The 27,708-nt window shown below is 41.9% G+C and overlaps 1 protein-coding gene across 4 annotated transcripts; it reads right to left on the bottom strand.

Moving 5' to 3' along the window:
- Window positions 1–692: 692 nt before the first annotated feature.
- On the bottom strand, window positions 693–26,674 carry CAPRIN1 (cell cycle associated protein 1). Of its 4 annotated transcripts, XM_021555911.4 has the most exons (19): window positions 26,498–26,674; window positions 26,006–26,211; window positions 17,679–17,741; window positions 16,409–16,495; window positions 14,618–14,856; window positions 14,422–14,504; window positions 13,250–13,387; window positions 12,661–12,713; window positions 12,489–12,575; window positions 7,978–8,133; window positions 7,782–7,890; window positions 7,292–7,353; window positions 5,942–6,052; window positions 5,274–5,423; window positions 4,966–5,116; window positions 4,109–4,303; window positions 3,119–3,219; window positions 2,644–2,707; window positions 693–1,979 (listed from the first exon to the last, which is right to left on the bottom strand). In XM_021555911.4, the coding sequence occupies exons 2-19, from the start codon at window positions 26,207–26,209 to the stop codon at window positions 1,915–1,917; spliced, it is 2,118 nt and encodes a 705-aa protein (XP_021411586.1). In that variant the 5' UTR covers window positions 26,210–26,211; window positions 26,498–26,674; the 3' UTR covers window positions 693–1,914. The 4 variants fall into 4 exon arrangements, with proteins under 4 accessions (XP_021411586.1, XP_077640479.1, XP_077640478.1 ...); XM_077784353.2 differs by lacking the exon at window positions 5,942–6,052; XM_077784352.2 differs by lacking the exon at window positions 12,489–12,575.
- Between the last annotated feature and the right edge of the window lie 1,034 nt (window positions 26,675–27,708).

The raw sequence follows: 27,708 nt of genomic DNA, 5'->3' as shown, positions 1-27,708 counted from the left end.
GACATGGAAAAGTGATATCCCACCCATTTGTATGGAGTTCCAGACTGCTTCACAACGAAGTCAAAAGTATCTGACTGCAAGTTCTGAAAGTTCAGTTGTGATACAAAGTAGAAATGACCCTCTGAGTGAAAACAACCTTCAGTTTTGTACAGAACATTTGAACACCACGCAGCTGTTCCTTAATTTCATCTTTCCACAGGTAGGAATTATTTGATGAACAATACTTAACAGAGAATATAGCACTTTTCTTCTCACACGTGCTATAGAATGCAACAGAACTACCAACACCTCTATGGAGGCAGCTATCAAAATATTCTCCCCACTGCAGAGAGAGTGCATGTGCGCAAAAGGCAGGCACAAGTGATTTCTCCAAAGATTATACCACAAGAATGCAGTAAAACTCGAATATTCAAGACTTGGTATTTTCCAGCTCCTAGGCTTATGCCATTTCTTTTATACATTGCTGCCTTGATGAAGATACAGAAAAAAGGGAAAAGTCCATCAAAAAGAAAAGTTTCCCAGAAGTCACAGCTAGTAGAATAAAACCAGAAAAACAGAAGGAGGGTTTACATCTAATCACAAAAAAGAGACTATTGGGGCAAAAAAACAAAGGAAGAAAGGAAAAAAAAAACCTTATGTCACCCCATCACACCAAATCTGTTTCAGCCGTTGAAAACCAGTGTTCCAGGATACAATTTTTATAAACATGTTTTATTTATCTTGCTTATACCATTAGAACTGTAACTGCTGGCTGTCATTTCCCTGAAAAGGGGAAATCAACTCAAACACAGACCGGTGCTTTTCAAAAGACAGCAATTGGAAGGGCAGCAGCAGCAGGCATTTGAGATTTCTTAAAACCTTCAAGGCTGCAGGAAAGACAAAAGGACATGTGACCAAAAGTGTTATGATTATCCATTAGGGATTTCCATCAGTACCGGCATCAGTTATTTAGGTGATAATACAGCAAGGTCAAGTATTAGTGACAGACAATGTGCAAGTCATAAGGAATGATAGAGAATACCAATCCTTACAAAAGTCATTGCTATCAAAGAAACTTAAAAGTGTTTCAAAGAGATATCTAAATACTTCACGTCAAATATACAGTGGCCATCCAGATTACAACTCAGGATTTGTTGCAAAATTTTGTCCAAGTGCCAAATCAAAGCCTTTTTTTTTTTTTTGGGTTTTTTTTTTTTTTTTGCCTTGTCTCCTAAAAAAAAAATTAATTACACAGTTACATTAGCAGTTATGCAAGCACTCTTAACTCCATAGCCACAGGAATCAGGGCCCTGGTGATGAGGAGTGCTGCAGCTAAGGGTGCCTCTTCTTTGTAACAAACTGCCTCTAAGCCCACCTTTCTATTCAGGGCAATTGCATCACTACACATCTTGAACTTTTCAGTGCTTCGATTTAGTACGAAAAAGCTGAAATGCAGTTATTCTACCAAGCCACACTTCACCTTTTCCATCCTTTCATGGGAACATTTTTTTAACTGCCACCACAGTAAATATTTATGGATTTGCAGATTTTATCTGAATTTTGTTAAATCACTTTAAAATGTCAGAAGTGAGTCTTTGCTTTTTCCTGCCACTTCAGTTAACCATGGAGATTGGATCACCCTGAAAATTGCCTTTTTTGCTTTATTCTTAGCAAGGGTGAGGAATCTGAATCTCATGTGCAAGGCTCAAGATGATGCTTAGGACAGAACATGCAGAGTAAACGTTGTTTCGTTCCTTTCTATATCCAGGGAATATAAAGCTGGCAACTGTAGTCCTGTCATTATGGGTAATGAAAATAGTCCCTTTACAACAAACTTCCTGTAAGGGAGAACAAATAGATAATAACTCTTCTGGTAACATGTATTGTACACTGGCCAGCGTGTTTTTGGCGTTGAACGGAATCCTGTGAATGTGTTTAATTCACTTGCTGAGCATTCATCTGAGGCATCCCTCTGTTTGGTCTAGGGGGCCCTCCACGACCTACAAAACACAAAAAGGGCATTGAATTCTGCAGGAAATCTGGTTAGTTTAAAAGTAGTCCTAAATCTTCTGGTCTGAACTCAGTCAGACTTAGCTGTGCTTCCTAAAACACACTCTCAGCCCAATGCTGCACTGAACTCCAGAGGCCTCAGCTCCACAGCTCAGGGCTTTTAGGACCAAGGCAGGGACAGAATCCCTCAACACTGAACTACCATGTGGGGTTTCACAGATGCAGGGCACAGCCTTGAGCTGCCCTCACAGCAATGTCTGTACTGAGACAGAAAAGTCCCATCATCAAAAATGTACTAAGAAAAAGACCAGAGGAAATGTGATAAAAATAGAATTTAGAAGGTAACTACAGCCTCATTATCTCTGTCAGATTTGTTTCCCGAGGCTTTCCTTAATAAAAGACAGTTAAGTAGCTCTACTATATCTGAATGTCAACAGCAATTGCTGTTTTAGCTTCTTTTCCAAGAATTCTGCATTTAACAGTCAACTTAACTTCCACCACCAGTTCACAGGATCCCAATAATTCAAATCAGCTTATTATTAATTGTGAGCTGCTGAGTAAGGAGTGAGGTTGCTTTTTAAGCACAGAACTTTTAAAATTGGCTCAGTAACTTCCACTCAACCCAAACCAATTATTCCCTACTCAAGAAATTACCTCTAGGAGCTCCCCGAGGTCCACTTTGTCCAGAGCCACGTTTGAAATTTTGTTGATATCCATCCTAAAGCAAAGCAATTTACAAAGTTACAACATAAAACCTAAGCATTGTGTTATTAATTGCCAGCAAAATAAGGACCTAAATTGAACAATATGCACTGACGAAACACCTGTAACTTCAACATGGAACATATTAGTAAAAAATAATCTTTAAATCTTTATTACAGCTGCTAGGTGCTTCCACTAGTGCCTAGCAGCTGTAATAAAATGTGCAGTGACAAATGATCTCTCCAGTTACAGGATGTGTTGCTCAATATAACTAAGAAATATAGATACATTTAGTGTTTAACTTTTCCAAACTACACAGGGGCAGTTTGTCTTCCTGAGCAATAAAGTTAAGTCCCAGAGGAAGAAAGATGTCACTAACAGCTCTGAGTGTTTTTGACAGGTATTTCCCTTCCCACAGGTAGCTTACCCTCTGGTAGTTTGAGTAATCCCGAGGAGCATTGAACTGGGGCTGTGTGTAGCCACTGTTTGGAGTGTTGGAAAAGGAAGGACGGTAGCCATCGTATCCCCCTAAGGAACAGGGCACAAGTCTTTCACTTGGAAATCAAAGCTGCACTTAATACTTGACCTTAAAAAAATCCCATCCCTTTAGCAAGGGCTGCTTACCTGCAAATCAAGTAAATGCCTCCAACATCAGGGCTAATATACCACAAGAAATGAGAATGAACACCTGGTAAGGACTGGGAGGAGGCAGCGTTCAGTGCATTTCTCACAGTAACCCAAGGTTTGATTTACAGAACATTGAGTTCTGAGCTACATGTGATCCTAAGAAGGCTCTAAATGCCCCATTTGTGGTTACTGCAGTCACACTCCAATCAGCTGTATTTTTATTACACATATTTCTTCTCTACTCCCCAGCCACAAGAGGGGAAGAGAACATGGAAGACAGTACCTGAGTCTGTAAGTAATCCCAGAACACCTGACAAGGAAATCTCTGTCCTATTCTAACATAAACCTCTTTGTAACACTGATAGCCACACGTGTAAGGTCCACGAATCATAAACATTCTCTTATCTATCACTCTTCCACTCCTGTTAATTCCCTTGGCCTAATGACTTTTGGACTCTTGTGCTCCTGTACTTCTACATAAGCCAGCCTATTCTCATTCTGATGAAACACAGAACTACAAAATACACTGTGGAAACACTAAGCATTTTTGAAATACCAACTTGCATCCAAATTCCTTGCTTGATGGGTTTGCACTAGATGCTTACTATTGTATTGTAACAGAGTCCAAACATACACTTGAATTTTATGTTGCTTATCTACAACCAATAAGATTTTTTACTACAAGTTTTGCTGTCTCACAGGGCTGCCACCCCAGTCTCCCAACAGCTGGTCAGTTTAACACTTCTCTCCTGACCTGGTGGCTCCCCTAGGGTCAAGCAGAGCTGCTCACCTCTGAATCCGTTTGCGGGGCCCCTGTAACCGTTCATGAGGCCCCGGGCCCCGCGGGATCCCCCCCGGGACACGCCCCGGCTGTTGTAGTAAGGCTGGCTGTTCCTGGGAAATCCAGTGCTCTGCTGGGGAGGCTGCTGGTGGTTTCCTGCCACTTGGTGACTCTGGTCCGGGGAACCGTGGTAGGTACCAACCACTGCAGGACAATCGAGGGGAAAAAGAAAAGTCTGGGTTTCTTTATGTTCCCATGTATCTCTCTTTAAACCCAACATTCTGTTACAGAGGAAAAGGATGAGGCTTCTTCTCCTTGCTCCACATCCAGTACTTTTTAGCACTTCAGTGGAAACTGAAGGCAGTGCTGAGAGAAAAATAGCTCTGGATGTAGACATTTATTTTTTTAAGTTGCTAATCTGGAAAGCATTTTGCCTGCTGAATTCAAATAATTTCTCAATGATTTCAGCACAAGATTCCAGGCCTTTGAGACCTTACATCAACTGTGAGAAGAAATTCATATTTGCTCTAATTTCTGGCTTACTATTTCCTTTACAGAATGTCACCTCAAATTGCACTGTTTTTTAAAAGCAACCTTAACATCAGCAGAGCCAGCACTTCACTCTAGTGCTTGCATCTTCAGAATAATCCTGTTCATGTTTTTTTTAAAACCCATATAAACCTCAGTCAAGTGGCTTAACAGCTCAAGTAATATACTGAATTTCACTCCCTGTTGGATATTCAAACCTAGACAGAGTAACAAAATCTGGTACTGCTCAGAGGAAAGGTCTGCAAAGGAACCTGTGACATATTTTGCTCCATCATCTAGGACTTCACAGACTTATCACCTGCTCACAAGAATTTTACCTGTCTGGAGTTGTTCTTGCTGGAGATCTGATTGTTCTACTTGGTGAGGTTGATTGGAGAAACTCTGGTTGTAACTGGCCTGGTACTGGTTTTGCTGCTTAAGGGTTTCTGGCTCATTCACAGGAGGAACAGGTGCATTCATGTTGAATACCTGTAAGAGCAGAAATTCCATTTTACAGCTCTGTAAAGCATCATCCAAGTCTCAGAAATGTGAATAACCAAGGACTACCATATGTAGCTGCATGACAGATTCTACCACAAGGAATGAGCACCAAGCCAAAGGGATCCTGGACTAATTTCATACTCACTGTTTGCATGGATTGGAATGGAGCTGCATTGACGTTGATTCCGCTGCTATGCAAAGGCTTGCTGGATCCAGCCTGGAACACCTGTGGCTGGGATGCAGTGGGAAGTGATGATGAGGATGGGGTCTGGTCTGCATTCAGAGACATGGAAGCCTAATAATTAAAACAAACAACATTTTAGCAGCTTTTTGAGGTACCAAAAATTTAACTTCAAAAACTTTGCTTAAAAAAGTGGCAATGCCTCAGCTTCACCTCTACTAATGACTGTTTTCTACTTCAGCTGAACAGCCTAATTCACAGTGGCATAATGAGAGGAAAAACCTAACCATCTTCTCCTTCATTAACTTGAAATACAACTAGAAAAAACTAGAAGGGGGAAATGAACAAGTTTCCAGGCTAACTGCTGTGAAAAAATAAATCCCATTTCCTAAGCCAACAATACTGATGCTCCCATGGTGATGTTGGCATGCTGCATCCAACTAAACAATCTTCCAAATGAAAAGTCTTGCTATGGATGTCTTACTGGTCACAGACAGGCTCAGAATTTTGAAATTAAAGGGAAATGAAGCACCCCTATCAGCTAAAAATAATGTTATTCATGAAGAAACAGACTAACATTTGATGCCACCTGCAATCAAGAGTTCTTCCCACCCCTGTGAAACCTGACTTGCCTGAATCTGGTCAATTGTTTCTTTCTGTGGCCGTTGCTCTGCTGTGTGAGAAGGCTGATACATGGGTTGGGAAGCTGTATATCCCTCACTTGTAGAAGAAACCAAGGGAACCTGACAAAATAAACCCCAAAGCCCCCAAAAGTCAGCTGATGCTCACGCACAGTTTTGTAAAAAGTATCAGAGAACTCTGGAGTGGATGGTACTCTCTAGTCTGTGTGCCAGCACATCTTCAAATCAGTACAAATTAATTACTTTTTAACCACCAACATTCTAATACCACACAGCTCCAAGTTCAAACACAAGTGGACAAGGGCTGGCTTCCAATGGCCTGAATTTATATTTTACAAGCTCTGTTCCCACACAAAGAGCCTAGGGAAAAGTCCAGCCAGCAGAGCAGAGAACCTTGCATTAAAGGCTGTACTGGGGAGTTTAAGAAGCAATGGATAATAACTGATGGGGGTGTTCACATCACACTGGAACGTTCCAAAGCCAAGAGTAAGTTTAATTACTGCTTGCAAGATCCAAAAAAAAAATAGTCTACTCCTAGAAGACAACAAAACTGTGGAGAGCACCAGCACTTCAGGAGGTACGTACAGAGGAAATTCAAGAAATACCTCCCTCACTCCTGTTTCTATATAAATGAGTGACTTAAACCTTGCAGACCTAATCTGGACAAGCCAAAGGAAGCAATTTATACTGCCTGTACTGTGAGATCCATCATCTATCCAGATTTTTTTTGGTTTGCAAATACCTACAGGGATCAGACCCATTATTGAGACCAGCAGAGTCCTCAGAGATGCCACACATGCTTAAGAAAAAAATCTTTCATCACCAGACAACTGAAACATCTTAACAAGGAAGTGACTACTTCATTCATGTAGTGCAGAAGCAAGTTTAGGAGATTCCACTTAAAGCTCAACTGGAAACAACATTCAACTCATGCTGACTGCTCTACGACTCCAGGGTAAAATCCCAATTCAAGCAACTGGGAATAATCAAACAGAACACAAGCTCTATATAATTAATGCACAAGATCTACTTGTGCCCTGACACTCACTTGAACAGACAAAGGCTGCCCTGTAACCAAGTGGGTTTTGTTTTGGCATTTCTGTTGCAAATAAGTAACAAATTACCTGCTTCCCACTACTGGAAATCTGCAATGTCTGCAGAGACTAAAACTAGGAACTAGTAATGCCTGTCAGCAACAATGGAGATCACCAATTTCCCAAAACTTGAACCTCATCTTTTTCTTAGGAGTTTCTCATGTAGTTAGGAAATAAATCCTTTTGCAACTCCAATTAGACCTAATATCAAACACAAATCCAAACCAGAATTTACTAAACATTTTACCTGTGTAGCTTCTGGTTGCACAGGAACTTGGGTAGGCTGGGCAAGTCTTGACTCAGCATGAACTGGAGGAAAGTAATTTCACTTATTACATAGTAAAATCAAACCTTTTACAGAATAGCATTATTACCTGCTCTGAGCACTTATGTGAAAGCTGATCATCATGAAGATGATGAAGCCTTAAGCACTGCAAAGCTATACTCAAATTACCAACTCCTGTTTCCATGTAAAGAACATTTTCTGTAGTTGTCCAAAATAATCCAAAGCAAAACTAAAGAAGCTTTAGATGTTCCATATTTCAAAGCAAAACCTATAAGCAAGTGACAATTGAAGTCTAGAAACAGCACAATCACATTTCTGAGAAAAACACACTATAGCAGGATTGTACTATTACTTGTGGTGACCTTTTACTATGCAGCAGCAACTGAAGCATTTCTAAGAGATGACTTGCAGGCTTTGCCAGTATTTGTCTTTAGGATTTACCATTACAAACCTGGAGGGCAAACCATCTGAGGCATGTCCAGACTCTGTGCTGGGTTCATGGGCTGTGCAGATACAATGGCAGGATCAAGTGTTTGGTTCTCAAATTCCAGCATCGAGTCCTGGGGAGAAAAAAATAAAAAACTACTAAGAAATTAAATCCACACTGCTGTGGGTTAAACAGACGAATGTTCAGAGCACAGAAATACCTGCATGAAGTTGTAGGGGCCCTGCATCTGTGCCATGAGGTCCTGTACTCGCTGTCTCCTGACCAGGGGATCTGCCTGAGCCACAGCAGTGAGCGCGTGAGGTTCCGGGACGGGAGGAGATGTCGCCTGTGTCTGCTGCTGCAGGGAATTTACAACCTAACAAGAGACAACAACCAACTGCAATTTCAGCTCAAGGCAGTGCTGCACTCAAGTGACTCAGGAGTTCTTGCATTTCTGGCTATTGCCTAACTAGCTATGGATGATGGAATTGCTGCAGTGGTGTTGAAGGACAGTACTACATCCTAGACAGGTCAATACTGTGGCCAGCTACTCATCCGAGCAGTCATAGGATTACACAGCTCACACTCTGCTCTCTTTTCTCTCCATCTACTCTTTTCCTCATGAAAAAAGTATTTGTTCAGTAGTACAAGGAGGTTTTAGAGCAGGATTTGAGACAGCAATTTATCACCATTTGGAAATTTAAAGGAAGTGGGGGAAGAGTAAGCTTCAGAAATATGCACAAATGGGGAAAAATTATTTTCTCATCGCTTTTTGGTAAATGTAAGTGGAGTTAGATTTTTTTGGTCCTTCTTAAGACTTCATAATGGTCAATCTTCACAGCCACTGTTATCCTAGCTTCCTGATTTACTGTCTCAGGAACAGCTGGCAGCATTGCATGACAAGGATTGCCAGACAGCACCGTGAGGGAACACTAGAAGCCCAGAAGCAGAAGCACAGATCAGGGAGGGCAAGAAAGCTCAGATTCACAAGACATACCCCAAAGTGGCAAGCATCAACAAAAGAACAAACTGCAATGGAACCTTCAGATAGCAGCTGATTAAACAGCAGAGCAACCAGCAAAGCTAGACATGGGCACCTCAAACATCCATCAACACACAGTTAGAAAACAGACAGTGACAAAGATGGTAGAGCTGCACTTTGATGGCCCTAACCAGTCTCTCGCCTGCTCTTTAGGCAGCTCCTGAAATCCACAAGTGCCATTTTCAATGTCAACAAATGCTCTTTAAAAATATCATTGTCTCTTATCATCACTTCTCTATTTCAATGAGCTTCTAACATTGCTAACATTCCAGATAAACAGCTAAGTCTTAAAAGTTGGTTACACAGGATATAAATTAGCATACAGGCCCTTGAAAGTTCAAAATATTGATGTAAATGACCTGATTTCTTATTAGAACTGCAGAAACAGATTTCTGTATGCAGTCGTGACACTTCACAAACCAGTCCTAAAACAAAGGTCTGAACTTTAAGCCTCACACTGCCACTATCCACCCTCAAAGGCTGCACATTTCTTTTTAATTTCTCCAAGAAACCTACAGCATCTTCCAGCATTCCTACTACCTGCCCAGATTTTCAAATCTTGTTTGTCCATAGCATTCTGCAAATACAGTTGCATCACCAAGTTCAATGGCTTGTTCCTTGAACAAATCCCCAACAGAAAATCTGAATAAAACTAAAAGCTAACCACAACCTATAGTCCTCTTCGAGATCCACTTCAGACCCAAATCACCACTGGTAGCAAACTACAGAGAGGCAATTTGACAATTCCCATGAAAAATAAACCCTGAGGCAGTTCATACCGGAAACCAAGCACAACTCTTGTCTATCAAACAGTCCCTGAATTTCATATTATAGACTGTTTCCAAATTAAGAATTAATAAGCCTTGTGAGTAGAAAAAATTATCTAGAGCACATATATAGATAGACCTTTTGCACATGATGAAGTTTAATAATTGAAAAGTGCAAGCATCAGGTGAAATTTGAGTGGTAAAACCGCAGCCACTCATCCCCTGCATAATTGTTAGCAAAAGTACTCTTAGTTATTTGAGCACTACCACTCAACTTATGGAGTCCAAGTCATTCACAACAATTCAGTATCTTCAAGAAAAAAAGAAGAGTTGATGGAATTACCAAGAACCCACAACAGTGCCAAAAATATCCAACGTTTTCCTTTTCCACAAACTGTACAGCAGTAACTTCATATGGTATTTCATAATTTACATGATCATTTCCAATACTCCTTTTCTGATGTCAAAAGGAACAGTTCAGCACCTATTCCTTCTGTCTTATTAGCACTACCAGGTACTCTGACCAAGTAAACCACAGTAGGGTGAAACAACTGAACAAATTTCAAGTTGTGTGAGGTAAGTTAACCTTGTCAGCAGGCAGAGCTGCCAGACACAATACAAGGAGACTGACAGGGGACAGGGAAAAAAAGACAAGGAAAGGTAAAACCACAAGTTTAATGACATCACAAACCAACAGAACGAACTTGTATTATCAGTCTGATAACAGTTTTCAATTCTACTCAAAATCCATTCAACCAAAGTGCCACAATCTAAGACACAGAGAACTTTGTGTACAATCACAGTCAAGCATTAATTACAGAAGAAGCAGTTTAAAAAAATTTAAACCCCACAAAACAACAATAAAAAAATGTCCATGAATACTATTACCAATAAAGGACATCTTCACCAAAATTAGAACATCTTATAACCCAAACACCCTTGGAAAATTCACAAGCAAATGATTTAAAACTTATGGAAGGACCACAAAAAACGTCCTTGTGAAGACATCATTACTTCTAATCTAGAAACACACCACAGAAATCCTGACTGTATCACATCTACTCGAAGGCTACTGAAAAAGAGAGGAGTTGATGATATCCTCCCCCTTAGTGAACAATTACAGAGATCTTCTGAGCACATGTTCTCTTTCAGATTTCAAAATTCACAACTATCAGTGCACATTCTGTGTCATGATCTTGCCAAAGCACAATTCAGCTGCATTCTCCTGAGAAAGCAGACAGTGGTGCCAGGAAGAGTAACTTTACAGGCAGATATTCTCAATTTCCCTTTTTTGTGTTATAGCTGAGAAAATAAAGTTCTTTATTATGAAGAAACAGGCTTCAACTTTATTTTTTTCTAATTTATTCCTTTCTACCATGTCCAAGACATTGGGACAGAAAGGGCAATTGAAGTACAGATTCTTTGTATTGTCGTAAGAAAACAAAGCTGATCCAATTCCAGATTCAGCTGACTAGGTAACTATGAGTTTCTGAAATCTGTCTGATACCAAACTACAACTTGAATTATGTCTTCATCCATACTCCTTCTATTAAGAACTACAGACAACTGAACCTGGTAGAAACACAGATATGAAATGGGCATAATTGAAGCCAATCAATCATTACTTTTAAAATACCGTGCCTTCTAAGAGTACTCCAACCAAGCATGACTTTAATGTGTGGGTTTGGAGGATTTCTTCAGTTTGTTAAGATAATTCTTAAAACACATTCAGTAGCAGGGAGTGGCAGTGATAATTTAATAGTTTTTCAAGTAAGTAAATATCTGTGACAAGATACTGTGACAAGGAACTACCAAACTCCTTCACATACATGGCAAAGCTGTCTACTCCGTTTTACCAGTCTCACAACTCATCCTCAGTATTATTAAATCTCTTAGTGGTCTTCAACACTGTAAAATAGGAATTGCAGCCAGACTCAATGTAAAATCAGCCAGATTAGTTTATCAGATCAAAACAGCTGCTCTATTTTTTTCAGCACTTCACAGGATGAAGAACACTTAGTCCACTCCTATACTTAACAACAGCCAAAGGCACCAAGAAAGCAATTTGCTGCTGCAGAAGGCTAAAATCATCAAAAATAAGCTCTCCAGCACCTGAAAGAAACTGCTCATACTTGTTTTTACCAGACAGACACAACTCAAGCTCCAATGTACCAAACCGGGGGGCTTGTCCTTCCCGTACACGAGGACCACAGGTTCCAGTGCAATAAAATCACTTGTACACATAGCAAAGTCTGAGTGTAAATCCCCAAACTGGGAACAGATCCCAACACCAGTGCACCACAAACAGCACAAGTGAACAGCCACTCAAGTGCAAAGGAGTAACAAGTGAGATACTTGAGGAGCTGTAGTTCTGGGAAGCAGAGACATACACACATACAAGCATATTTTAACATCAAATGATGCACATAAACAATCTGGAGTAGGTATTAGTTGAGTTACTCATTTTCAGCTCCATCTCCAGGGACCTGTTCTAAATGAAAGCACAACTACACCACACTGTCATCAGCCGGGCAGATAAACTTTCAAGTTTGACATTTGAAGCTAAGTTCTCCAAAAAGAAAGAATACTTAAAAAAAAAAAAAAAAGTCTTTAAAGTCTTCTTAAGCACAAGACTCTTATGTCTTGTTTTCCCAAGCAAGCCACTAATAAAGAAAAGCAAGTTCTCTGCAAACTTAGACAGACTAAATAGTTTTTTTTTTTTTTTTTATTTTTTTATTTTTATTTTAGGTACTCCTGAGCTAAGTATGCAATTAAAGAATTGAGTAGTGAGTCCAAGCCTCCTTAAATAAATGTATTCTTTTATATATTGGGGGAAAAGGGATGCAATACTAACACCTATCATGAATTGTGAGCCAGCAGAAACAGGGATTGCAATTTTACCTGCAGTACACAAGATCTTACCTCAACCGTTTCAACTGTCCACTCATCTACCTGTTCCTTCTCACTACTGCTGAACTGAGTCTCTGCCATGAATTGTCTGTTTACATACTAAAATAAAAATAAGAAAGGGTATGAAAGTAAAAGTAAGTGGCATTGAAGGTATACAAAATGACAGTGTTTCAGTGAATAATACCTCAGTTGATTCAACTTCAGTTGGCTCAGTAAATTCTTCTGCTGGATCAGGTTCTGCAAGAAAAATAAACCGTTTATGTGGGAAAAAAAAAACCCCAAACAACAAAAATAGACCCCAACCACCCTCACATTATAGACCTAGAAGATACAAAGCTACATGAGAAAATCTTGTGTCTCAGAATAAAGAAACAAATAAACAAAAAAAGGGCGTTAACAGAGAATTAGTAATAACAAATATTCTCAGAGTTTTGAATTAAAAAGAAATAAACCCACATTAAATTCTTGATAGGGAGAGTTATGTTCAGCTATGCCTTCTCCACCAAAGGGAAGTAAGTCCTGAATTGTCTTAAAATTGGATACAACATTCCCACGTTTCTTAAGTATACAATCACACTATCTGCTTCAGAAACTGCTCCCTTCTATCTCTGTCTAAACCGGTGCGAACAGCCTCAGGCAGCCAGAACTTTCGTCTTGGATGGTTTCAGTGCTAGAGGTGAACACTGCATTTGCAATTTAATCACTCTGAAGACTGCAGAGACAAGACAGAACAACACAAATGTGTCAGTCACAAGGTATTTTCCCCTTCTCACCAGCCTCTGCTGCAGTGTCTTCTACTGCAGGTGCAGGTGCTGCCTCCTCTTCCTCACATAGCCCATTCTGGTGGTTGTGGGTGCTGTCGAAGTAACTGGTCTGAAGAATCCGTTCAACAATCTCCTTCAGTGCTTTATCTGGGAAAATGGAGCAGGAAAATATCAGCATCCCCTCAGTCCTCATCATCTTCTCCTTCCTTCCCTCCCAAAGATTGTATGTACATGTTATGACCCTTTTGCTGGGAAGATGTTGCTGCCTCAAGTCAGTCCATGAGCACTACTGGTCCAGGATTTCTTCTCTTACTGGGTCACATTCAATAAATCCACAAATAACCCACTGTCATTCAGAAAAATCTGAAGGGCAAGAGGGATCTTTAGAACAAATATAACTCTTCAGAAGCTTTGTGAAGCACCTCACAGTGAGATCAATTTTACAAATTTAATTACTAGACTTTTATTCCTGTTACTTAAAACCATTACTGTAAGACAATTTCTTCCAAAACAACTAACTGCCAAAAATAAATCTACACAGGTTCCACCTGATTCATGAGGGTTCTTCCCCAAAAGAGCATTTGTAAGCAAAAAACACTTGCCCTCAGTGCCTCAGATGAATGCTGGGGCACTTTAACCCAAAAGACATCAGCCCCATTGGCAAAGCAGCATTACTGGCTGCCTAGGCCAGGCATTTGGGAATTATTTGGGAATTATTTAAAATAAAAGCAGCCTGGCTGGCATGGTCACACCCTGATCTGCAGTTAATCAATGAAAACAGGACAAAACCACAACACTTTTGGCAGGAGCTAGGGGGGAAGAGAACATCCCCACTAAGGAAGGCCATGTCAGTGTATGTATTACACTGTCACCTTGTTCACACCCAGGTTTGCAGAAAACAAAGAACTGTTACTGAGTACCACCAGCAGCAGAGTACTGCTGAAATAGCAGGAACAGACTGAGCTTCAGTACCGAGTAACACTGAGACAGTATAAAAAAATACACCATAGACAGAGTACAAACTTCACAAGTCACTGTTACAGTCCAGCTAAGAGCTGAGAAAAAGTAGTTCCTCTAAGACCTCAGAGATAATTAACTACCCATGTTCTCTTATATATGTGTGTGTTTTAGTTCAGGCATGAATTTAGTGTGCTGTCTTTTCATGCAGAGACTGTACTTACAGGTTGTTCCACAAACTGGTTTTTCCTTCCCCTCCAGTAAGTCCCACAGGTGAACAGACGCTTGCTCATACTGCTCATTCAACCTTAAAAATTAATTAATAAGAGTTAATCTCTTACTGAGTCTTTAAATTACCATACTAAATACACTGTTAACTGACTGGCAATTAGAAAGAGGAGCACTTTGCTGTTACCCTACCTCATGTTCATGTCTCGTTCAGGGTAAACCAGCTTATAAAACTCATCCAGCATTGTCAGTTCCTCCTCTGTCAGCACTGGCACGCCACTGGATCCTTGTTTGAGGTCACTGCGCACTTCATCATCCCCCAACTTCTCCAGAATGAACTGCAGCTCCAGCACAGTCTTTAAACGCTTCTGCTCGGCCTCCTCTCGCATCAACTGCTCCCTACGAGCTGTCTTCTTTATTGTTTTCTGGATCTGGAATGGACCCAAGGGAAAAACAGTCTGGAAATGTCTTTAATTGCTAAGAAAAGGTAAAGAGGAAGGCAATGGAAAAGTCTAAGTGTTGAGTTCATCCATTTGCAAAGGCTTGGGTGATCCAGATTTTTCACACTGGCCACACAGAGAGCAGGAACAGAGAGGTTATTCACCATAGCTCATGAGAGTAGGAAGCATTCATTTGAACTACCAGGAGATCAGCTTAAAACAGATAAACAAAAGGACTGTTTTTTTCATGCACCACAACAGGGAACTCATGGAATGTTCTGCCATGAAAGGCTGGGGAGAAGCAAGTCCAAAAAAGGATTTCAACAAATTCTTGGACATGAGATCCCCAGTCACACACCCCAGGGAACAAGCATGTACATCCATTGCAGCATTCCCAGTGCAAGGAACACGGATGCAGTCAGGGAGAAGATGATGTATCATCAGCAGCCTTATGCTCTGCACTGAACCTTCCACAAGATCTAAATGCAGCACCACTCTGAACCTTCAGGATGTTTCTTCCACTCTTCATCTTAATCCAAGCATCCAGCATCCCAAATTCAGCTGGAAATGTAATATTCTCTTCCAAAAAATCTATTGTGATGGTAACTTTCCCACTTGAAACATTGAAATTTTGTTTTTAAAAATCAAAGACGTATCTTAAAATCAATAAATTGTAGTCCGGGAAAACTACAACCAATTTGAAAGCAGAGCACCAATCTGGTACTCCTGCATTCATTGGCTTGTCTTAGCAGTCAGCTGATGAGAGAAACACTTCACAACAGACTTACCCAGAAAAGGAATGTTCTCCATTACTAACATTCCATAAACACAGATGGAACTGTGATGCCAGAAAATAAGGAAACAAGTTGCCTTAGTCCTACAAATTGATTTACAGCCACTGCCAATGTAGAAAGCAGTTTATAAAACAAGGATGCTGCTAACATTCAAATTATCCCAGCCTGTTCACAAGATGACTACACTCTCCTTAGAGCAGTCAGCTGTATTAACATCCACTCAACCAACTGCTCCAAGGCTGCTGCTCTTTCCAGAACTCCCAAATTTTTAGAAATTAACTCTTGATTACAGTTATTATTCTGAATCCTTTATATAACACCAATTCAAAAGACTACCTATTTCACAATATCCAGTTAATTTACCCTTTAAAAAAATATTGTCCCATAATGTAGTTTCAGATTGTATTACCAAGAAATGAAAACCCTATGAAATCCATTCAAGAAAATGTTACCAATGGCAGCAAGTGACCATCTTTAATGTTGCATGGCAGATCTGGTTCTGTAATCACCATTTTCAACACTTGTGTTGTGTCATAAAATTGCATTATTCTTGTTTCCATACATTTATGTAGTACATCAGAAATTCTTCAGAAAACCTGACATCAACTACCATAAAAAGTAGAAGAAAACAGTCAAACATAGAAGACATCAAGGGCAGTTCATCCTTGAAAAGAGAAGTGACTACTGCTTCAGTGGAAGAGTTTAAAGTGTCTGGATAACCCACGTAGTAATGCTTGATCTTTACTTACATCTTGGCTCAGAGCCATAAAACTCCTCTGCAGCTCCTTAGCAAATTCCAGATTATTTGTCACTTCCTGGTATTTTGACACCGCATCCTTAAAAAAACCCAGAAAGACCACAAATGTAAACAATCAGCAACAGAAGAGAATATATACTTCCAATAAATTCACACAGTTCTTAGCTCTGAACTGAGACACAGGATCCCTGAATGGGACTGCAACTGTGTTAAGGCAAATTTAGATTTTCACTGCCTCAGATATCAAAGACTTGTGTAGGTCCTTGGGGTCTCCAGTTTCTTTAGATATGCTAAACATACATGCCTTTATGTGCTCACATGGATGATGGACTGGTTTTATGTTTGGCTGCAGCCAGTTCCTGAAAAAAACTAACAACTGGGAGAATGGGGGAGAAGAACAATCTGGCAACTCAAAACTTCTCAAGAGTTTGAGAATTAATGCATTGTTAAATGAAGTCAGAGTCAAAATCAGAATATACAGAGCATAATATCCCCTTCTCCAGAAATCTTTGCTTTTGCTATCTTCTTAAACCTAATACTCTGATCTGCACCAAAGCAAACCAAATTCCTCAACCCATTTGGTATTTCTGAGAATTTACGTCAAATCAGAATCAAATCAGGGGGATATGGCTGAGACATTTACATTCCTGCCGTGACAAAATAATGCATTTCTCCAAACTAAGATTATTTTTATCAAGCCTGGTAGTCAAGCTTCATAAAAACCATGAGCTTCCCTCCTCAACATGTTGTCAGTTCTCTATCGTGGTTTATCTTCACAACAGGCCATTACAAATTAACAGTACGCAGATCTCATATTTCAGTTTTCAGGTGGCACAGAACTACCAAATTGAAGATTACATCATCCAAGGGATCAAGGGAAGCACTTCATTCTTTTAAGTGTCAACAGCTGCATTAGTAAGAGGGAACATTTTTGTCCCTTCACTTTCTCAGTGTTAAAAATCATCAAGAAAACACTGTTGATCCTAAACTGGGAAAACAATTGTTAAGGATTCAACCTCACGTAAGACTGAGCATCTGGTAATTTCTTGAAGTATCAATGAATATGTTTGGACCATACAACTGAATTTAAATTGATACTTGCTTTTTATTTACAACTGCAAAACTGCTGCTGAATCAAGTTCTGTAATAACCTACTTTAAGAACCAGCCCCAAAAAGAAGAGAGGCAGGAAAAACTCATCCCCACAAAGATAACAAAACAATTTAGCAGAGATCTGGTTAGGATTTTTTTAGTTGTTTTTACCAGTTGATCTTGATTCAGACGTTCTCCCTTGTTCATTCGTTCCTGGTAATCATCAAGTTTGCTCTGAAACAAAAGAAAAATGCTGTTATGAAGAGGCAAAAATCAGTTTAAAGATTTTTTTCTACTTGTGCTAACAAAATTATGCACTGTAATATTACACTACACAGACTGTACCACGTTACACAAGCACGTAACTGTCCTGCAAAAAGCGTAATAAGAAAAACTAGGTTAAAACACAAGTATTTTCCCAAGAGGTAAATATTTTTATCTTCTTTATTTGGCTATTACAGTGTCTTCATGGCTAGTTGGAATTTCCTCCTTCACATTCCTCCTAAGGGAACAAGCACTCTCAATATACATGTCCTTCAGTCCAAACACCAGAGAGCTGAACTGAGAAGTGAGGTAGAGCTTATCACCATTTTATCACTAAAATACCAAAAATCTGATGGCAAACCCCCACTGTCAATGCTATTAAGATTCAGAACTGTAATTTTCTTTAGCTCTATCACTTAAGATAGTTGTAAAGAATTTTAAACAGTTTCTAATCCTCTGTGCAAGAATGCCCACCAACACAATTCATATTAATAGCTCTAAAATAGTTTTTGTTCAAGGGCATTAGGATTTTTTTTTCCCACAGAAGAAACTGAAAAAAGAATCATTAGGCTACTTTTCAGCAGGATCAGTTTTCTCATCTGCTTAAATAGAAACCACATGGAAGAGTGGCATCAGCCAGAAGCAGGTAAAACTCCTGTGTGATCCAGTGACAAATTCTACAGGCTAACTACAAAGGGCTGCAAAAGGAAGCAAAGCCCCTAAAGATAATGCACCTAATTGTTCCACCCTTTTCACAATTTCCATACTATCACAAATTACTGTATTTTGAATGAGTTTGCCATTATGTAATTAAAAAAGTTACTAAAACAAATCCTTAACCATTATCTTCCCAATCTAGGATGACAAAAAACAAGAAGTAGGAGAACACAACTTTGAATGTCAAAGAATCAAAACCCTGATACCACCACTGCCTCAGGGTTTACATTTGCCACTAAGTGACACCTTGTTTGGTTGCTGCTGCTCTTCACTTCAGACTTGCTAGTTAAAACATTTTACTGGTATTTTTCTAGTTAATTCAACTTCTATACTCAGTCTCAGACTTTTGGAAAGATCAAAGTCTGTGGAACAGTTTATCAAGCAAGCTCCTCTTCTGAAATATTTGATGCTCATCATTATTTCCTGAAACCCTATCAACCCTTATGAGGCTTGGTCCTTTTGATATGTTTTTTGGTGCTGGATCTTTTCAAGTCCTCCATGTCAGACAGAACATTTAACTACTTCACCTTCCAGTGTATCAGAACCATCAATGGCCTAGGCAAAGTCAAAGCAAGAACTTGCAGAGCTCCAAAAATATATTACTGGGAATTTCATGCTGGGGACAAACTACATGGTAACAGTTGTTAAATGCAGCAGCCACAGTTCCTAACAGATCAAAAAAACAGCCTGGAGAGCATTTGGCACAGTGCAAATCTATCTCAACAGGAAGCAAGGTCAGGTTACTCTTCCCCATCCTGATCTCAGAGCAGATGATGACATGCTTGGACAATCACAGGACAGTCTCTTGATTTGGGAGAGTGTGGCTGAGCTGTGCAGCCAAAAGGGAGGTAAAATAACTGAACCACTGCAATGCCCCTGTGCAAAGCCAGGTCAACCCACACCTCTGATGGCTGAAATCCTAAAGCAAAGGGGCTTTGCAAACAAGCACATTTCAAAGGAAGTTCCTACTTGCTCAAATCACTGGCTCCCCTGCTGCAGATTGTAATTCTCTTGGTCACCCTGATGCAATTGTTTGTGAGGCTGCTTAGTAAACAGACTGCAAACAAGGGCCAGCTTGAACAGGGTCTACAAAAATGCACTAAAACAAATTCTGTGATCCAGTTTCCAATACAAACCCATAAACAACAACAGTAAAACAAAATGGGTGGAACACTGTAATCCAGAACACTACTTTGACTTTGTTGAAAAAAACAACATATATTGCAAAATTACACTGTGAGGCAGAGAATCCATTTTGGTGGCTGAGGGCATAAGGGAGGGAAGAGGCAGAAATACCCTAAATAACTACAATTTTTTTCTGTATACGATTTCCATGCATGGTTGGTCCTTTCAGATTAAGCTATTGCAGTAACATACTAAACAATGCACAAGGTTTTTCTTGAATGGTCAAATGTAAATGCTTTGCTTATTTTTATTCAACTAAAAAACCAAGGGTAACATGTCTCTTCCTGTTAGGAACAGAAGAAAAGTTACTTGTCCTCTCATTTCCTTCTTACAAAATATTCCTGTTGGGAAGGTAAAAGCAGAGGAAGGAAAGCCCTGTCAGCTGCAATGCAGAGGACAAGTCAATGTGCATTTAGTTAAATGTTACCACAAAGATTCTGACTGCCAAGTAAGCATTTTTCTATCATTGCAAAGCACTTGTAAGATCCAAAGCTGCATTACACAGAAATATTAAGTAAAATGCTTTCCTTTTTAATCTGCACTGTCAACTAACAGCAGTCCAAGAGCAGCAATAGAGCTGTAAAACAATTAGAGCTGCAGTGAAATTCCTGCACTGCCTGCAAGAGGGGAAGTCTCTCTTCATCCTACCTCTCCTTACACTTCACCCTCACTGCTCAGACAGATACCTCCGAGCATGAAAACCAAACCAGCAGGAAAAAAATCATCCAGGGGCAAAGTGAGCACATGAATTGTGTATTGAACAGCTCATGAGTCAGCAGCTCCCAGTTCTGCAGGCAGCAAGCCACTCTGCTTCAGCTTTTTCCACTGGGATACCTTAAGTATTTCAGAGTTTTCTGAGGAAAAAGCACCGCTAACAGGCCCTTGGGACTGTGGTGCTCATTGCTTAATGAGCCCTGGATTTTACTTGAATAGGAATCCAAAACTAGTTACTTCATTGCACTAATAGACAATTATCTTCACCTCCTCTGAATTGTCTCAAAAAGATCATCCTGAAGTGGAAACAAAAACTGCAGTTACCTGGCATTACCCTCCAAACCTACCCTGGTTTTAGAAATGCCTGACCACTGAGCCACCATTTCCAGTGCTGTGCTGCAAACTGGATCACTGGAATCATCAGATTAAAAATAACCCTTAAAAAAGGGGGTCAGGAGCAGGAGGGAGGCTCTATATTTAACCAGGTAATTTCAATGCTATGGTTCTACCAATTACAGCAGCACAAGTGTGCACAACAAACTGCAAGGGGACAAGGTAACCTCTGCCAACAGCTGGAGTAAATCTTTAGTAATTCAAACTCTACTACAGGTTAAGAAAAGATGGAAAGGACATTCTTAGTCTCCTGAGGTATCTCAAAAACTGAATTTATGTTTTTGACAGCACAAAAGCAATTATGATAACCCAAACTTGAAAACAGCTGTGTAATACAGTTCGCATTGAAGCCAAATAAATGCTTAATAAAGTTAAAAATCAGAAGTTTATTAACCTGTTTTACATCTCTGCATTGCAATTTGTCTGTCCTCCACCATCACCTCCACACTTATTCATGGCTTTGCAGCTAAAACTGCCCAGAAATGACCAAATGACCAAAAAACCCCACCAACCAAAACCTGTCTTCTATTTTTTCAAAAAAACAAGCCCAAAAAAATCAAAAAGCAAGGAGGTTCAGAACCTCTCAAAACCCACCAGTTTTGAGAAGCTGTTTCACTCCTGAGTTAGAACCAGGAAGATGGAAGGACACAATAACAACACTCCAGAACACAAAGCATTTACATGTCTTCTGTTTAAACGGAATTGATTTTTTTGAGTAACAGTAGTAGATATTCTGGTGGGTGCATTTTTCCCCACAGTCTGGGAAGTTTGATGATTTAGAAAAAAATATCTGCATAATGTATTAGTTTTAAACAAAGGACAAGGACATATCAGTTCTGAGACAGCAGTTTCATGATCAGTTAATCCCAGAGACAGAAAAAGCTTTCAGTAACCAGAATTAAGTCACAGAAGAGTGGAAACCCACGTTTTGGTGACTGCAGAGATGCTCTTTCCAAATCACCACCATACAGGATTTCCTACAGAAGCATTCCAAATTTACGGGGAAGTTGACTACACTGTAGGAAAGGTGGATTTTGCTCTACACATCATTTTTGTTCTAAAAAGTTACTTTTACAAGTGAATTCTAGAAAACATATGTGTCTGCCAACATTCTGCATGTCTTTTTCTTCAAACAAAAACCATGATCCAAACCCCAAAGCAGCATCTGAAAAACTGAAACTAGAAGATGTTTCACAGTTCCTTGGATTCATCACGCATCTAGTTAACTGAACTCACTGTGAGACAATCCCTATTCTACAATAACCAGTTAAAACCAAAACAGACCAGCCTGAAACCTCAAAGCACCAACTATCACAAGATTTCACATATAAACTGCTTGGGTTTTCAGACCTGAAGCTTGATATCCAAAATTCCTACTAAGAGAGGTTTAAAAGAAAGATTCAGGATTATAATACACTGCCTGAAATGAATTTTACTATTTGTTCCATGCTAAATCTCCAAAGATTAATTTCAAACCAAACCTCCCAAGGAGACATTCTGGAGCCATTCACAAGTCTGAACATACAAGTGGCCCAAATCATGGACAAAAGCATTGAGAGAGCTGCTACCAATGAGCAGCTTCAAACTTCCTGCTACCAGAATGGAAAATTGATCCCAGCTTTTACTACAGGTTCTTGTTCCCCTTGGGAAATCCAACATTTTACTGAACCAAGTAACATCAACTTCAAATGTCCACCTGCTGCTCTGTGAGAGCTCTAGTGTAGCAAGGACAGCAGCACCTGTGAACTGCTCATTTTGCACCCCAGCCAGGGTTACACTCAGGAGGAAACTCAGACAAGCTGATAAAGTGACAGCAGCTCAAGTTACCAGGCACAGGCAGTATGTGCCATCTTTCCAACTCCAGACACCAAGCTCACATCAAGCTTGAAGCTCACATGTTACCTGTGAACATCTGCCCATCCCCTAGTTCATGTGTTAACAAATTAATTATTTTGCCCCTTTGGCAGAACATTTGTTTGACGAACTGTTCTTACATGGCTCATGCCCTATTACACAAGATGAAAGCAGAAACAACTGGGTTTTCTTCATTCAGCCCCGAAACAAAACCAGAGTTTGATCTACATTCAATTGACTTAAAATTTGGAAGGAATTTTCTCCTCTAAAAACAAAAAACAGAAGAGCCAGGGAGAAGGAGAAACTGAAGGTGAAATATTTTCTCCCAGAGAACCTGGACATCTGGCAGGATTCAAACCCCAGACACCTGACAAACACCTGGAGGAGTCCAGACAACTTTTAAATTAACTAAGCTTGTCAACATAAACTTCAGCTGCACACCTGAAGGTCTTGGAGAGAAAATATCCCTTTGATTACCTAATTACCCCCTTCCATGCACACAAAAAAATATCTTGTCATCTAAGAACAGAGAACAGCAACCCTATCTTTTCCAAATACAAAGAGATGAGGGGAACACAGACATTTTCAGGCCATGTTTTCACATTCATTTCTGAACAGCAATTCAATTTATCCCAGTCCCTTTTAACAAAAGAAATACTCATTCTTTCAAAGGATGTCACATTTAGGAAAAGAAAATGGAAGTGTAACTAATAATCCAGTGGTTTTAGTTTATACAGAAACATTCAAAATAGTGTAGACCAAAGTTGCAAATATTATTTCAATTTGTATTTTGGTAGCCACATTATTTCATCCTCTGTGTTTAGAGGTAAACATGACAAACTTCACTCCAAAATTCCAAATTCCTTTATGAAGAGTGACCTTTCCTCTGCTAAAAGCTGCACACTCCTTTTATTTAAAACCTAAGATGGTACCTCTTCCAGAGCAGTAATTTTTCATCCTTCAGAAATGTGTCTAAGTATGTATTTGTGTTCATTCTATGACACAAAGCTCTGAAAACCATCTCTACTGGCCTTCGTTAGCAGCTGCTGACAAAGAAAGGATTAACTGTCCAACTGAGCACAAGTTCCCAGTGAGATTTACTGCATTTCTCATCCACTCCTGTCTGTGTAGTTTCCAGAACAATTTTACTTTCTGGATGATTGGGAAAATTAAAAATATATTCTTGTCCAAAGATGCAAAATACAAGGAAATCCTGATGCGCACAATGAGCTTTGTTGTAAGACACAAAGCATGTGCTGCTCTCTTTATTAAAGGACAAATTATTTACTACGGAACCCTTGGCTCCCCCACCAAGGGAGAGGCTCAAGCCCACAAATGAGTTCCTCTGCTTTAATACACCAAACCCCGTTTCTCTCATGACTTTTGTAGTGCTTATGAGTCCTCCTTCAGGAAGTTTCAGAACTTCAGTCCATTAAGACTTAGGAATCTTTAAACTTTAATTCATCAGTGAGGAACAACACAGAGCTTTTTTTTCTTTTTTTTTTAAGCCCCAGCCCTTGCCTGTTCTTTAAGCCCACATTGCCCAGCACAGAGTATTAAAAAAATAAATGCTTTCAATAATTTTCATGAAACATCTTCCAACAGAAAAAAAAGGGCACTTTGTCTCGTCTACTCACTTGTAACTAAAACTTCGCTCAAATAGAATGGAATGGCTATGGCAACTGTAAATTATTTAAAGGTAAATAAAAATACTGCTCCCAAGCACCCTCACACCAGTAACACTGCTTTATCCTCTTGATTACTCCCAAGTACAGAACAGGTCAGAATGTTCACTTGCTGATTTTGTTTTTTAAAATACATGCTTTTAACATAATAAAAATATTTTCAGAGGATTTTTGTGTATATTGGATACAACAGTTAATTTTCAAACAATTTTTTTGTATTGAAAGAACCAGAGACAGAAAGATCTGCTCTCCTTCTCAAGCTGAGGACCAGTATTGGCTGTGCAGATATTCCTGTGTATTAGCCAAGTTTAAGACAGACATCTTGTCCTGTCTACACACTACAGACACAGAGAAAAAGCTTCTCTGATTCTAAAACTTACCTAAAATGTCCTGGCTTGCTGCTTTTTGCCATGTCATTTCTGAAAACCAAGAAAACCCCACACCCAGTTTTGAAGTGGGAAGCTACACTGTATACAGTGTATTTATGCAGTGTATTATTGACACACAGTCTATTATTTACAGGTAAAGCACAGCTTCTCTCCTTTACAACCCACCTGTACAGACTAATTTACTGGGAATACTTCCACCTTATACAATATGGAACACTATGAAAAATATCAAAAGTGACAGTTTAAAAAATGAATAGAACACTTACTGTGCTTATTCACTTCTAAGGATAATAAGAGATTTAGAGGTCTAGCACAAATACAATTTTTTTTGTAATTTTAACTTGGACTGTGGCATTTTGAGGCAAGTCTTGAGGCTATGTTCTTTTTTTGACGGACGCCTCATGCTCTGGAGATTGCAAAGCCCTGCAAAGCTCATTTAATCTGCCACCACCGAGAAGGTACAAAACACGCCAGAAGGAACCACGACAGCCTTTTTCTCTCGTGCCACAACTCGAACCGTCCAAGGACCAGGGATTGAGTAGCTGCTCTTTCTAAAAATAACCCGTGGAAGGCTGCTTCCAGCTGGGCTCAGGCTCCCAAAGAGTTGAGCTTAGGGCGATGGAAAGCGAGCGGTGACATGGGGCGGGGTGGGGTGGCCCCGGCTTTGTGCGGGCGGCACAATGAGCTCCGCCGGGGAGGCCGGGCCGCCGCCATGTTACAGCTCCGCGTCCATGTGCCCGGCACCGGGGGCACCGCAGCCTCTGCCCGCCCGCTCCGCCGGCCAGGGGCACCGGGCGCGCTGCGGCCGCTGCACGGAGCGGGCATGTGGGGAGCCGAGCCCCGGGATGGCGCGGCTGGGAAAGGCCCCGCCGCGGGGAACAAAAGGCGGAAGGAGGGGGAAGGGGAAGGGAGCGGCGCCGCCGAGGGGGCTCCGGGCAGCGGGGGCGAAGGGGGGGTCGGCAGCCGCGACCCCGCCGGGCTCTGCTCCGCGAGCCGGGAGGAAACCGGGCTAGGTCCCGGGGCGACGGGAGGGCGGCCGGGGAGGGGGCAGGGGGACGCCGGGAGGGGAAGGGGACAGGCCGGGGGAGCGGCGCTCGCCCTTCTGGAACCTTCCAGCAGGCGGCCTCTGGGGGCCACGCCGGGAACAACCCGGGAGGGCTCGGCGGAGGGCCCGGCACAAGGGAGCGGAAGGGAAACAGGCCGGACGGGCTCGGGGGCAGGGGCGGCCGGAAGGCGGGGGACAAGGCGGGTGGGCACCCCGGGTGGGCTGGAGGATCAGAGGGGACGTGGGGATCACCTTCTTCTTCTCCAGGTTGCGCAGCTTCTTGTCGATCACCCCCAGGATCTGCTTCATGGCCTCGGTCTGCACCGTGGTGATGTTCACACCCGCCGCCGCCTGCGGGGCCGCCGCCGCCGGAGCAGCCTCGCTGCCCGGTCCCGCTTTGCCGGTGCTGCTGCCGGTGGTGCTGCTCGCCATGGTGCTGTTGGTGGCCGAGGGCATCTCTGTGAAGGAGGGAGGGCGGGAGAGAGACAAGAGAGCGGAGAGAGCGGCGGGCGCGTCACGGGGGGAGCGCGGACGGCGGGGACGCGGCCCCGCGCGCGCACGAGCCGCACCTGCCCCGGCGCGCGCGCCCCCCCCCCCCAACCCGCCCCTCCCTAGCCGCGCGCGAGGCGGCGGTCACGTGACGGCAGCCTCGCGCCCAACGGTCATTTTCCCTTCACGCTCCCCTTTCCCCCCCCCCCCCCGCCCCGCTCGGGGTGTCCGGAGGGGCCGCGCCGCCCCCCTCACCCTGTGCGCCACTGAGCCCGGGGGGGGATACGCTGCGCTCTCTCTCGCTCGCTAGGAATGGCCGCCTCAGCCACGCTCCAGCCCCGCCGCCCGCGCTGCTCCTGCTACCACGGCAGAGAGAGAGAGAGAGAGAGACGGAGGGAGGGCGAGACAGCGGCGGCGCGCACGCCGGCGCGTAGAGGCGAGGCGGCGCGGGAGCGCGCGGGGTCCTGGCCGGTCCGCGGGTGGCCACAGAGAACGCCTGAGCCCGCGGCGGCAGCTGCTGCGCTGCCCGTGCGGGTCCTTCAGGCGCGCGGCGGGCGGCTCAGCGCCAGACACAATAGCGGCGCGTCCCTCAGCGCCTCCCGCCCGCTCCCGCCGCGCACCGGCCCCGGAACGCCTCTCGGTGCCCTGCGGCGAGCCCCCGAACCGTGCCACAGCGTCACGGCTCTCACTGAGCCCTAAGAGCCGCAGCTCACTTGCCGGGAACACTTGCTGCATCTGTGTGTCAGGCTGGGATTTGTGTTCCAGATACATCCCTGCGATCCCCATGTAGCGTGTTCAGTCACCAAAAGCTGCCACCGCTCAGTAAACCTTCTCTGCGACCAGTTTATTGTTTCAGTGTTAATAAATAAAATGCACCACCGGGGTTTCTGTGAGGCAAAGGGAATTTTGGGATGAGTGCTCCAGATGCTTCGTGCGGCACAGCTGGAGAATGAAATGCCGCTGCCTTCATAAGGCCGGGAGCTAAATGGGAAAGGATTTGGTATTGAGTTGTCCTGGAATTAATGGGTGCAAGACTCTGGGAATAGAAATCCCTGAAAATCTAGCTGCACGTGGACATTGAAAATTTTGGTTATAATACGCAGTTTAAGACTGTATGTACTGTTATTTTTTAAAGTGTTGGGTATTTTTCTTTGATCTCTTTATTCGTGGATCCACACAATCAATGACATTGAAAAGAAGGAAAAAGCCCAGTCTTGAACACCTGGCCCAACCTCATGGGAGATGTCTCATGGCCCTTCCTCACCAAATCCTTGCCCTTGTTTCCATCCTGGTTCTTGCTCCCCAAGCTGATAATGCAGCAAGAAACTGTTTACTCGACAGGCAGATTTCCCCCCTCCACTCCATCTGTAAATGTTGCTCCTTACACTTCTGCTTTCCATGTATCTCTGCATTTTCTGGAGCAGCTCAATGCTTTGTCATATTGTATTTAGATATTTGCTTTACAA

Source organism: Lonchura striata, chromosome 5, assembly GCF_050655825.1.
Source record: "Lonchura striata isolate lonStrDom1 chromosome 5, ASM5065582v1, whole genome shotgun sequence".
Taxonomy (NCBI): Eukaryota; Metazoa; Chordata; class Aves; order Passeriformes; family Estrildidae; genus Lonchura; species Lonchura striata.
Note: the sequence above shows the minus strand (reverse complement) of the source record. Positions and strands in the feature narration are given on the sequence as shown.

What these genes read in the sequence shown, in the direction of transcription:
- CAPRIN1 (XM_021555911.4), bottom strand. Translation starts at nt 26,209, where the DNA reads ATGCCCTCGGCCACCAACAGCACCATGGCGAGCAGCACCACCGGCAGC. An exon ending in TGCAACCAGAAGCTACACAG is followed by an intron (nt 6,053 to 7,291) that starts GTAAAATGTTTA and finishes TTATTTTGTCAG; the next exon opens with GTTCCCTTGGTTTCTTCTAC. An exon ending in ATTACTCAAACTACCAGAGG is followed by an intron (nt 2,708 to 3,118) that starts GTAAGCTACCTG and finishes GCTTTGCTTTAG; the next exon opens with GATGGATATCAACAAAATTT.